Below are 12,805 nucleotides of genomic sequence, written 5' to 3'. Positions count from 1 at the left end.
CTCAATAAAGATGCTGAACGCGAAGAACCACGACGCTGGAACAAGACAGGGCTGTCAAGATCAGGGGCGATCCGCAGGTTTCACAGCTGCCACCCCCTGCTCGTGCCCACCTCACTGCTCCCATGCCAGTCGACTTGGCATGTGGTTTCCAGGATCTCTTGCCCTTGGTACAGTTGACGTTTGAGACCGATAATTATTTGTTCTGGGGGGCTGTCCTGGGCCTTGCACGTTGTTGAGCAGTACCCCGGCTTCCACTGGAAGTCAGTGGCACCACCCGACTTGTAACCAAAAACATCTCAAGAGAGGGCCGTCTGTCCCCTGGCTAGGGCACAACTTCCGGGGACAGAAAACCTCTGCATTAGACCTCCTTGCTGCCCTGGGTAAAAGCTCTCTTCCCACCCCCACTCGAGAGGACCAGGAGGCAGAAAAACCAACACTATCACATTTCCTTCCCGCTTAAACAAAAATAACCACCATCCCACTAAGGCGCGGGGCACCAAAACAAATCTGTTACTGGAACCATTGGTAACAACTCCTGATTTGTCCTGCCCTCTTCCAGAGCCAGTACACTTTCTAGAGCCGTCCTCCCCACACTGCTCTGCGGCCCCAGATCCACAAAGCAACAGTAACAGCCGGCAACAAGGTAGCCACAGGACGGGCACCGCGCCACCGCGCCCCCTCAAACCAGATGTCTACCGAACCCAATCATTTAAAAAGTAGCACTTGTGTGTATACATTTTTTTACTTTCATTTACTTTTCCCACTAATTCATTTTTATTGATTTACAAATTATTGCTCTGTGACAGAAGGAAATTTAAAAAGGACACCGTCAGCACACACGCCTTTAGAACACTCTCCCTGGAGAAAACGCTCGCCACGTTTCCAACCTTGCCAAACACAAAGAAGTTTTTGGAACACAATCTGCTTGAGGTATAGGTCTGCTAAACCCGCAGAGGAAACGCCAACCAAACAAACATCAACATTTGGGAAGATAAAAGAACCTACCCGTTCCATGCAGGGAACCACGACGCAGAGGAGAATCTGGCCTCTCCCTTGGCTCGAAAACAGCATGGGCTGGGGCGAGCGACCGCTTAAGGCGGACCAGGAGGACATGGTAAACTGCAGATGCTCAGGCCCGGGCCGACTGCCTCGCCCAGTACATCTGGGCTGGGTCCTGGGATGCTATTTTTAACCAGCTCTAGCAGGGGCTCTCAGTCCTTCCCAGGCCAGCTGGGTTTGGGGACAAGGGCTGCCGCTGCGGCCACTGAGCCCACAGCACGCACCCTCCTCTGCCCCTCCCCTCACCCCAGGGCTCTGAGCCAGATTCTGCATTTACAGATGTCCCAGTGACTTACCTGCACACAGCGGCTGAAAATTAGAGCTTTTGAAAGCACTCAGAACTAACCCAGATTATAACTGTTGAGTGTTCGAATCCTCAAAGGAATCACAGGTCACCTGGTCAAATCTCCTAATTTACAGCTGAGGAACTGGGGCGCCAAGAGGTTCTCCCACACCAAGCACTCGGCAAGCAGCACCTCTGGGACCAGCACCCAAACACCCAATTCCCAAATGACTGCACTTCTGCCCACATACCAGTAACTTGTCCAACTGGAAGAAGCTTAGGGTCTCCAGGGGGCAGCCTGATGTCATGGAAAGGGCTCTGGATGCCCACTGAGGCTTCTGGAATCCACACCCACCTTCCCCAAGAGCAGCCTCCCTTCCCGCAAGCGTCCTGGTTGTCCCAACCTCTCTGCTACCTGGAAAAAATTTTGATTCAATACGTTCCACCTTCTTCCCCCACAGTGCCACTTTCTGAGGGGCTGGCGTGTGGGCTGGGTTTCGGGCTTTTGTTTGTTTTGTATCAGGCAGGGGGTTTGCATGGCTCACAAACCAAAGTACTCCCCTGCCTACCGCCTATAAGGCCATTTATCTGGCACGGGCTTTGGAGGGGCTCCGCGGCGGGAGCACGAGGCTGGTCGCAGCGAGGCCAAGCATAAATCCTCCCGCTGGGCCGTTCTCGGTCTAGTGTGAAATGGAAGGAGAGAGGTTTCCCTCTGCCCTTTACGGCTCCCCGGAATGATGAAGCTGGCCCAGGGCAGCACCCGCTTTACTCTTCAGACGGTCCTCTTTATCTTCCTAAAATGGCAATGCTGAGATTGTGTATTTCCAGGTACAGGTATATGAGGCGCCATATAATAAAAATCCAAAAACGTCCAACCTGAGACCCGCGTTGGCTAGCGTGCATGAACTCATAAACCTCCTCGTTTTGTTTCTTGAATGTGGTTACACCAGTTTCGTTTCTTTAACGTGGTTACACCAAGAGTATATTTTTTCCCTCTTTGAGAATTCCAAGAGCAGAAAAGCAACTGAGTAGCAACCGGCAAAAACCCAAATTGTCCGTTTGGACCAAAGGGGACAAAGGGGCGCCAAGTGACAGCCAATCCATCCGGGCCTCACACACGCATTCTCCAAGGCTCGGGAAACTAGCCCAGAATATGGGGTACACACCCTTACTCCCATTTCACCCACAAATACATATACACGAAGTCACAGAAGGCGAGCGGGGCCATCCACCTGCCTCACGGCTGCGTTCTGTTTTCCGGATAGTATCCACGGCTGCTAACGTACAATAAGCCCCAGCGTCAGCATCAAGCCCAGGCTGGGCAAGAAGAACCGACTGAGCAGAGGAATCCAGGACATAGGGCAATGGAGCCAAGCATGAGCAGAAGCCCACCTGCCGGTTGGGAAGGGAGGCCCTTAGGTTGGAGGCAGAAGTGCCCCTCATCACCCTGGACCCACCACCTATGCCTGCTGCACCTGCCTGGGTCTGGGGCAAAAGTCAGCAGCCAACCCCGACCTTCAGCCTAGGTGGACCCAAAGGCTTCACCTGCTCCATTCTGTGTCTGAGCTGCAAAATAAGCCCCAAGGCATGCTGCCCGGCACCAGCGGGAAGAGAAAACGCAGCCTTGCAACGTCTGTCCTCGGGTCCAACATGGCCTGTACTACCACGTGCAGAAATCACTCCTTGCAAGAGCCAACCTTAACGCCCCGCTCTGGGTTTTTAGTTAGGAGGGGTGAGCAGTGTTCTAGGAGGAAACAGAAAGCTTAGAGGAGGTTATGCCCACCTGTCTTCAACAAAGGAAATCAGAAGTCAAGAAAGCACTGGGCAGGACAGGAAGAAGTATTTTCTATCCAATATATTCAATAAAGAGGGGTGACGGATGCCTCACAGTCCTTATTTTCTTTTTAAAGATTTTATTTGAGAGACAGAGTGCAAGCGGGGAGAGGGGGCAGAGGGAGAAGCAGGCTCCGCGTTGAGTGGAGATCCCGACGCAGGATCCTGGGAGCAGGACCTGAGCCGAAGGCAGACCCTTAACCGGCTGAGACGCTCAGGCGCCCACCTTCCAGAGTCTTTAAAACACGCGAAACGAGCTTTCCAGCCTTCTATCGCTTTGTTGTGCCCAGCCTGAGTATTTGTTAGTCGTGGGCATTAAAACACAGGTGATCCGAGCTTACACAAGCCGACTCTGCTCAAGTTAGGCAGTGATTCCGGCAATTCAAGAATTTGTGCAACGGGACAAGAAAGGTCGAAACAATGTTAAGCGATTACCCTCTAGTAAGGAAACGGACGCGGAAACACAGAGAAGAATCCGACACCCTCCCTTCCTCCTTCTCCCGCCCTGTCCCCGAGCGCACGGGCTGGCTGCAGGCTCCACATTCACACAGCACCAAAACCACCATCTGCTACTCCCTTTAATGAAAATTATCCTTGACTTCCAAATTAAAATTACTGGCAATTAAAAGATGGGATAGAATGAAAGAAAAGAAAATCCACAGAAAGATAAACTAAGAATGAACTTGGGGATGAAAACTGTAGTCCCCCACAAAAAAACAGGTTGACATCCAGGGCGCCTGGGTGGCTCCGTCGGTTAAGTGTCCGAATGTTGGTTTCTCCTCAGGTCATGATCTCAGGGTTGTGAGATCGAGCCCCACATCGGGCTCATTGTGGAATGTGTTTGAGATTCTCTCTCCTTCTCTCTCTCTAATTTTTTTTTTTTTTTTAAGATTTGTTTATTTGAGAGGGAAGGGGTGCGGGGGCAGAAAGAGAGGGAATCTCAAGCAGACTACCCGCTGAGCAGGGAGCCTGACACGGGGCTCCATCACATGACCCTGAGATCATGACCTAAGCAGAAACCAAGAGTCAGATGCGTAACTGACTGAGCCACCCAGGCGCCCCCAATATAAATACATTTTTTTAAAAAGATACGTGGAAATCCTAAACCCTGTCTTTACAGTTGTAATGAAGCTAAGTGGAGGTCAGAACAGACCAGGTGAACCCTGATCCAATGACTGGTGTCATTTTAAGAAGCAAATTTGGACCAGAGACACACAGGGGGTTATTTCATTTGAAGACAGACACAGAGATTGGAGAGATACAGCCTAGAGCCAAGAACAGGGAGGACTGGGGGCAGCCACCAGAAGCTGGGAGAGGCGGGGGAGGGAACAGGGTCCTGGCAACACCGTCCTCTGGATGACTGACCTCCAGACCTGCGAGAGAACATATTTCTGCTGTTTAAGCCACCTAGTTTGTGGTGATCTGTGACAGCAGCCGCAGGAACCTAAAAACTCAAAAGATCACCAACCGATAAGGGAAGGGCAGCACAGTGCGGCTGGTCACCTGTGTAATGCCACCAGCATCCCAGATGCTTCCGGCCACACCCAAGTCCTCCACAGGTGAATGATAATGGGCATTTTTTTTTTTTAAGTCCAAGTGCACAAGGGGAGCAGCAGGGAAGTGCTCAGACCGCAGGAGAGAACTGGGCAGACCCCACTGACGGATACCCCAGCTCTGCCACTCACCAGGGGGACCTCGGACAGATTACTGGGCCTCTCCGCGCCTTGCTCTCTCCATCTGATAATTAAGTCGAGTAACTTCTATGTCCCTCCCAGGGCTGTTTGGAGGAATAAATGAGGTGATCGGTGCAAAATGCTTAGCATGGTGCCCACCATCCAGTGAGCCTGAAATACAGGTTAGCTAGTAATATTAACAGTTGTTAGCGACCTCTCAGACCATCCCTCTAAGCTGCTTTGAGCAGATGCCTCGGCCTGGCCTTTCTGCCTTCCAAGGAGGACCTGGATCTTGAATTCTTCCACTAGAGGTCAGGGCTGGCGGAAACCTCGCTTTGCCTTTTCTGTTCTTCGAACCCCAGAAATCTCTTTCTTTCCCATTGTCCTGAATATTTACCATCCCACTGCGTTCCAACAAATTTATTCTCGGTGCCCATCGCCTTCCTTCTTCCAGCCTCGCCTGCAGTGAGCTTCATGTAATTTAGGGACACTGGATTGCTTATTCTAAAAAAGACAAACTCCTAAATTGCATATACTTGGCACATAGCTTCAATCCAAAGTCTTCCAAACAATTGTGTACTAAGAAGTGGTAAGCCAATGCGCCATGATTAAAATGTGAGTCCCCAAAATAATTTCTTAGCTCCTTACATTCGAATGTTTAAATATGAAAATCGTGTTGCTGTCTGTTTCACCCGTTATTAGCGGAGACGACAGAAACATCTTTCACCAGAAACCCCTAAGGCCTGTTTGAGGCCATTACAAGGTATAGAGCTGCAGACCCTTAGCACCTCCAGTTGGGTTTATTGCGTCGGGGTGAAAGCCTTTTTTTAAAATAATGGAAATTGCTATAATTATAATCACTTTAGAACACCATTATTATTATTAATAAGACCAAATTGCATGGTTCAAGCGGCGGCTGGTTCTCTACTGTTCGGAAGAAGTCACGTGACGATATCAAACACCTGGCACTCATCTCCATGCCAACGTGGTCCGGCTCTCGCACGGGCTTCGGGGCAGATGCCTGTGATGTCTTCAACGGTGGCAGGCACAACGACGGACCCCCAGCTCTTGATGAAAGCATTCGGGAAACGAGCACTTGTGCGACGGGGGGCTTTCCTGTGGGACCTGGCTGGACCTCCCTGTTGGCTCCTGTTGACCTCCCTCCCCCCCCCCGGCATACCTGGATCCAACTATCCAGTAGGTCACCCCGAAGGGAGGGAAAGGGTGAGGGGACAGCAAGGGGCAGGAGTCCATTTCTGGTCACCCATTAAGTCCCTAACACCTTGGGCTTTTAAGGTCCAGGGACCTCTGGCTGGACGGGGTAGGTGAAGGCCAAATCTTTTTTTCAAAAAGGGAAAAACTGGGGTGCCTGGGTGGCTCAGTTGGTTTAGCGTCTGCCTTCGGCTCAGGTCATGACCTCAGGGGCCTGGGGTGGAGTCCCCCTGCATCGGGCTCCCTGCTCAGCGGGGAGTCTGCTTCTCCCTCTCCCTGCGGCTCCCCCTGCTTGTGCTCTCTGTCAAATAAATAAAATCTTAAAAAGAAAAAAGAAAAGAGAAAAAGGAGAAAAAGAAAAGGAAGCAGGAAGGAAAGGGAGCAGGTAGGCATGTGCCCAGTGGTTCAGAACTTGGCTTCCAGAGTCTAGCCACCGGGGTGGGATTGCTGGCTCTCCCTCTTTCTTGTCCTGTTTCCTGGGCCATTCAACCTCTCCAAGCTTGTTTTCCCATCCCCTAACTGGGTATCAGAACCATGAGGTGGTTGCGAGGAGCCCCCCAGGAGAACACACACACGGAGCACTCGGCACGGTGCTTGCCAGGAGCGGAGCCCTCCACACGGTCAGGGACTATCACTTCTCCAAAAATGCTTGGTGTTTTAATGCCTGAATTTACAATTTCATTTTTCTCTCCACCTAAGCAAGTTTTATTTTAGGCTGAGGAGAATCAGCAGAGAATAAATGCATAACTCTTGGCCATTAATAGAGCAGGAAACCTTACTCCAAGTTCAGAAGTCACCCCAGGGCCTGCTGCAAACACCTTGCTAGTGGCCAGAGACATTTCAGGAGAAGCCAGGGAAGAAATGAATCCCAGTGCACTTGTCACTACCCTAAGAGTCTATAGTAGGCCTTTGGAAAGATCGTGCACACGGATTTTGCTATAAAACAGCTTATTACGAAATCAGGCCAAGAAGGAGGAACAGAATATTTCATTCCCCATCAAATGTAAAAATTAAATCTGGATTGTTAAAAACAGCCTTCCCTGGAAACATACTCATCTTTAACTGAGAAATAACCTTGAAAGAACTACTTCCTTGGCCAAGGTAAAGATTCAAGCACTAGGCATTCAATATGATCCTGTTAATTAAGCTTCATCATTTTAAAATAAAGGTCACTGGGATGCCTGGCTGGCTGAGCCGGTAGGGCATGCGACTCTCGATCTCCAGGAGGTGAGTTCAAGCCCCACGGAGGGCCCAGAGCTTACTTAAAATAATAATAAAATAAAGGTCATTGGATTAATTAATAAAGAAAAGCTATTATTTATGAAAGGCTTTTTTTTTTTTGAAAGCCCAAGAGAAATCCCCCCCCCCCCGCGTTTCTGGAGGCTTTTTTCCCCCCTTCCCGTCCTCTCTGGAGGGAGACAGACATCAAGGACCCCTTTTATCACAGCACTTAAACTGCCCAAATCTTTAGTACAAAGACTTCCCTTCCACTAAAAAATTAACAAGAACACTTCCCCACAAGGCACATATTTTACAACCGGCCAGTCATTTCCTGTTCCGAAAAGATCAGCCTTAGGCCACAAAAGAGGTTCATCGGCAAAATCTTGGGAAATCCTGGGAAGGCAAAAAGTACAAGGTTCTCACCAGCAGCGCGTGTCCTCACGTGGTGGCTCTTAACAGCACCCACACCTCTGTCCAAGTTAAGCTCCCTCAGCTGTCGCCCTCCCCCTCCCTGCCCACCATCCACCCGGGAAGACCAAAGCCAAGGCTTAGCGGAAAGGCAACGAGAGCTAAAGTTTCGAGCAGAACACATTTCTGAAGGTTTTTTTTTTTTTAAAGCTAATTAAGCAAGTATAGAAGTTACTCAGTAGAGTTTCTTTTTTTAAAAGAATTAGCATGGCGCGTCTTTCCTCTTATGAAAGTCTTGAATAATTAGAATTACACCAAAGTCATGAGTATGTTCTATTTATGGGGGAATCGTAGCTGGATTGAAACTCAAATGACAATGTTAAAAATAAAAACAAAGTATCTTGGGACTGTACTCAATTGATAAGAAAAACCTGACTTCGAGTCACACTTAGATTAGGTAAACCTGGAAAGAGGGGGCGGGCCCAATCAACTCCGGGAATTCTGTTTCTCTTAAGATTACTGAGCCGGGGGTCATCAGTGTCGCGCTACAAAAAGTGCTAATAAATGAAAATCAGATTAAGATAAAAAGAAGGCTGTTTGGTTTGATTTGTATTTGGTCATCAGGAGGCCACTCGGGCCCCGGAAGCCCTGCTCAGCGCGTATTTTCCCGCAGGAGCTCCACTGCATTTAGTACATTCCACACACACGTGTGCAGACGCTGGCTCCGTGCTGAGAGGCTGGGCGGCTGGGCGGGCGGGAGGAAGCAGACGAGCCAACTCCGGGAGAGGAGAGCGGCACGGCGGCCACGCGGCCCCCACCGCCCGCAGCCAGCTAGCCTCCGCCGACTAGGCTGCTCGGCGGAGCTGGCGCACAGATCCCTCTCCAGGCACTGCGCCTCCGGAGCCGGCCACCAGCCCCCGTCTCAATGAGACAGCATGGGGGGGGGGGGGGAGAACGGGCACCGAAAGTGAGCCCACAGTAGCCACAGCATCGCGCCCAAGGCCCACGGTGCCGGCTCCCCGCTCGCCAGAAGGGCTGCCCGTTGGAGGCGCTCGCCGCCCGGCTGCTTGGAGGGGAGGACGAACAAGTTCTTAAACACTCGCGCACACCCTCGGCTGCGCCCGGGGCAGGACGGCCGGCGCTCCGCGTCCCCAGGGCGCGCGCCCCACTCCCGGCCCGGCGGGGCCCCTCGGCGTACCCCCACTCTGCTCTGCCGGCGTGTTGTTGGGGGCGACGCTAAACCGCCCGCAGGCACCGCCGGGCGCCCCCCCCCGAACCCCGGAAAACCCGAGGCTGCAGCCTGGGGGACGGCAGGGGTGGTGGGGAACGGGCGACCGCCCGCCAACCTACCTTTTGCGGGGGGGTTCCGATCAGCATCTCCAGGTAGTAGCCACGGCCAGAGTCCCCCTGCAGGTTGTCCACCATGGCCAAGAAGTTGGCGGCGCCGCCGGCGGGCTCCAGGGCGAGCGCCAGGCCGTCAGCGTGGGGCGCTGCGCGGGGCGCGGCGGGGGTCCCGGGCCCGGGGGTGGGCGCGGCCACGCGAAGGGGCAGCGTGAGGGGTGCGGGGGCCGGCGCCGGGGCTGCGCGCAGGAGCCACTGGGCCAGCAGCGGCAGCAGCAGCGCCCGGGCCTGCGCGCCCATGCCCGCGGCGGGGCCCGGGGGGCGCGCCCGGCCCGGCCCGTCCCGTCCGGCGGCGGTGGCTGTGGTGGCGGAGGCGCGGAGGCTCGGCGCGGGGCTGCGGGCAGGGCTGGGCGCGCACCGGGCGGGCGGCGGCGGCTGGGAGGAGCGCCGCGGGAGGAGGACCGGGGAAGCGGGAGGAGGCGCCGGAGCCGGAGCCGCCCCAGCCCGCGCCGCCAACTTGAGCAAGTTGGTCGCCGCTGCCCCCTCTGGCGGGCGGCGGCTGCCCCGCAGGGGCCGGGCCCCTCCCCCGCGGCCAAGGTCACAGCGGAGCGCGGGGTCCGCTGGAGCGCACCCGGCGCACCCTACCCACTCTCTCGCTGGTCTCGGGCCGCGCCTCTTCCCCGGGAAACTCGGGTCCCGAATTTCCTCGGAACGCGCCCCGCTGCTACGGCCAACGGATGTGACGAGGCTCATCTGCTACCAGGGGGAAAGTTTCGGGAACCCTTAAAGGGGCAGCGAGGGCCTGAACTGGCCCGGTGGCCTGGCGCGCGAGGGGGCCCCGCAGCGGTGGGGGGTGACTTGAGGGTCGGAGAGGAGAGGAGAGGATCGTCTGAGAGCCGCGGGCATCACCAGGAGTCAGCGCCGCCCCTCGCTAAGTTCATCCCTGCCGCACTTAAGCCCACGGAGTCTGGCTGCCTCTCTGGGTATTTCTCCTGCGCTGAACCCCCGCCCCCACCCCAGTTCTGGCTCATTCCCTCTCCCCTATCCCCACTTCGGCCCCTGGCTGCTGGGGGGAGGCAGGGAGAGCGTGAGAGCTTTGGAGACCTCTCCCTAGAAATCTTGGGGGGGGGTGGCCTCGGCTCCCCCAGGCGCCCACCGTTACCGCCAGGGAGGTGGTGTCCGCTGCTGGCTTTGAGCTTGGTCTCCTCCGCCCCACGCTCGTCCGTAATGCAGATAGAAGCTGCCGGGAGCTGCTCCTTCACCTCCCCCAGGACTCCCTCAGTCCACCGCGCAAGTTGCAGTCACGATGCAAGAATCAGGGCCTCCAAGTCTGCACCGCTGCCTTCGGTCCCTCTCCTCCCCCTCCTCCAGCCCTTGGCGGATTATCTAATTAATACTTGTTTAGCCGCGGACACCAGGACCAAAGTAGCTCGGTAGTGCAACCAACGAGGGTTATTTTATTTCAGGTACTAAACGCAGGGGGGACAGTTGCACCGGCTAAAGCCCATCGATTTCTACTGAAACGAGGAGCACAAAAATCTTTCTACCTCCTCCAGCTGAATTATGCTGGCTGTTTAAACAAACAAACCCATCTTCAAACAGTGGGAAGGTTGGAGCAAAGCTTCACTCCTCCCTGTGATTTCCAGCTACTTCTGTTCAAGATTTGATCTTTATTCCTGTCTTCTCAAGTTTAGAATTAAATCTAACTCTACAAGAGACCCATATGTCAGAGATCTTCAGTTGTGTATATAAGCCTCACATTTTCCCCAAACTACATCCCAACTTTAACAAATCCCCAGCCTCAAAAAGAAAGGCCTAGTTGGGCCTGTGATATAACCTAAATTGATATCCCCATAAATCTGCATAGTAATTCCAGAGATATTATATTCATATATTCACATTTCAAATTCAAGGTTGTAGAGGAAGTATAATTTTTAAAGAATGATTATTTATACTCCTTAGTGTCCAGTCTTGAGGGGTTCAGAAAGACGTGCAGACAGTTCTCAGAAGCACATAACCTTGTAAAAAGCACATGGAATTTATTAAGGACATTGGCATTGGGGCTACCTGAGGTAAAGTTCAACATTAGAGACATTTGCTCTAATAATTAAAAACCACAAGGGAAAATTTTAGAAATCAAGTCTAATTAAGGTTTGTCCTTCGTGGAACTCCTGACTCCGCCTGGTAGGAGTATTCATGAGGTTTTCATTTTGCAAGGGCGAGTTCAGGTTTATAGGAAAACAGATGCATTAAGATAGAGTCACAGAGGAGCTCATGCAGTTTTAATGGATGGCAGAGCTGTCACATCAGAAAATATTGTGGGCTGAAATGACAGCATCTGATGATGGTCCCCTTGGCCATCTCTGTCTTAGGAATGGTCTCGGGGTTCTTGACCCCTCCTCAGAACGATGGCACTGGCTGGGTCTGGGAAACAATCATTTCACCTGCCAGGTGTTCTCACTGAATCCCCTCGGGGCAGGCCTCTCAGGGCACTGCATTAGAGCTCTTTATATCCTTCCAGAAGCACTTCTCTGAGAAAGAAGCCACTTCCCACAACATGGGTGAGCAGGGGGAGAAGGTGGACCCCTCACGTCCCTGCAGCACCCCCGCATCTTCTTCAAACTGCCCCATTCCCCCTCCATGTACTGAGGGCCCCCGCCACACACTTCCTGGGGCCACTCAGAAAAACCACGGCCAAAAGTGAGACTGGCCCATCCTCCTTGTAAAGAGCAGACATCCTCACCAAGAACTGCCCCAGACAGCATAAGGTGAGGACTGGTCTCACCCACTTGTCCAAGAAGCCAACCAGGGATTCCTTCCAGAAGTACGTGGTGCTTGGCCAGGAAGATTGTCATCGGGGTGTTCGTTGATGTTCACCTGTTCTTACCGCCAGCTCTGAGCTCCTTTTACCAGCAATTCTCAAATTGTGGGTCTCAGGACCCTTTAACTGCCTAAAAAATTGGGGACCCCCATGGGGCACCTGGGTGACTCAGTGGGTTGAGCATCCCACTCTTGATCTCAGCACAGGTCTTAATCTCAGAGTCAAGCCCCATGTTGGATATAGAGATCATTAAAAATAAAATCTTTAAAAAAAAAAGTTACCAAATTAGGAATTAAAACAGAAATTTTAACAATATATACTAATGCATTTAAAAATAATGTAATAAACCTCTTATACAACAACATAATATAACATTTTAATGAAAACTGATCTTTTCAAGAAGCGAGAAGAATGGTTATTTTGTGTTTTTGCAAGTCTCTTTACCTGGCTTAATGGAAGGCAGCTGGGTTCTCATATATGTTTCTGCATTCATTCTGTTAGGAAGCTTCTGGAAAATTCTATCCAGCACATAGAACCAAACAAAAGTGAAAAAGACAACATTTTTGAATCATCATAAAAATAGTTTTGAGCTAGAAGGCCCTGTGAAAGGGTCAGACCATACTTGGAGAACTGCTGGTTTGTACTATCTTTGATTTCTATGTCTGCACCTACATTTTCGACCTATAATGATCCTCTGTGTCAGGCACTGTGTCAGTGTCTGGGAGACAAAGGCAAAGTAAGATCTGGTCCTTGCTCTTTTTTTTTTTTTTAAAGATTTTATTTATTTATTTGACAGAGATAGAGACAGCCAGCGAGAGAGGGAACACAAGCAGGGGGAGTGGGAGAGGAAGAAGCAGGCTCCCAGTAGAGCAGGGAGCCAGATGCGGGGCTTGATCCCAGGACCCTGGGATCAGGCCCTGAGCCGAAGGCAGACGCTTAACAACTGAGCCACCC

General features: G+C 52.3%; 1 protein-coding gene across 2 annotated transcripts in view; it reads right to left on the bottom strand.

The window, feature by feature from the left end:
- Nucleotides 1-9,765, bottom strand: part of BACE2 (beta-secretase 2) — a 156,624-nt gene extending 146,859 nt beyond the window's left edge. The window contains exon 1 of one of the 2 annotated variants that reach the window (XM_057306628.1): nt 9,040-9,765. In XM_057306628.1, the coding sequence (XP_057162611.1) occupies nt 9,040-9,330 (291 nt within the window). In that variant the 5' untranslated portion in view covers nt 9,331-9,765. The remainder of the gene's footprint in view (nt 1-9,039) is intronic. The other variant, XM_026501002.4, reaches the window with a different exon arrangement.
- Between the last annotated feature and the right edge of the window lie 3,040 nt (nt 9,766-12,805).

Source organism: Ursus arctos, unplaced genomic scaffold, assembly GCF_023065955.2.
Source record: "Ursus arctos isolate Adak ecotype North America unplaced genomic scaffold, UrsArc2.0 scaffold_4, whole genome shotgun sequence".
NCBI classification, from domain to species: domain Eukaryota; kingdom Metazoa; phylum Chordata; class Mammalia; order Carnivora; family Ursidae; genus Ursus; species Ursus arctos.
Note: the sequence above shows the minus strand (reverse complement) of the source record. Positions and strands in the feature narration are given on the sequence as shown.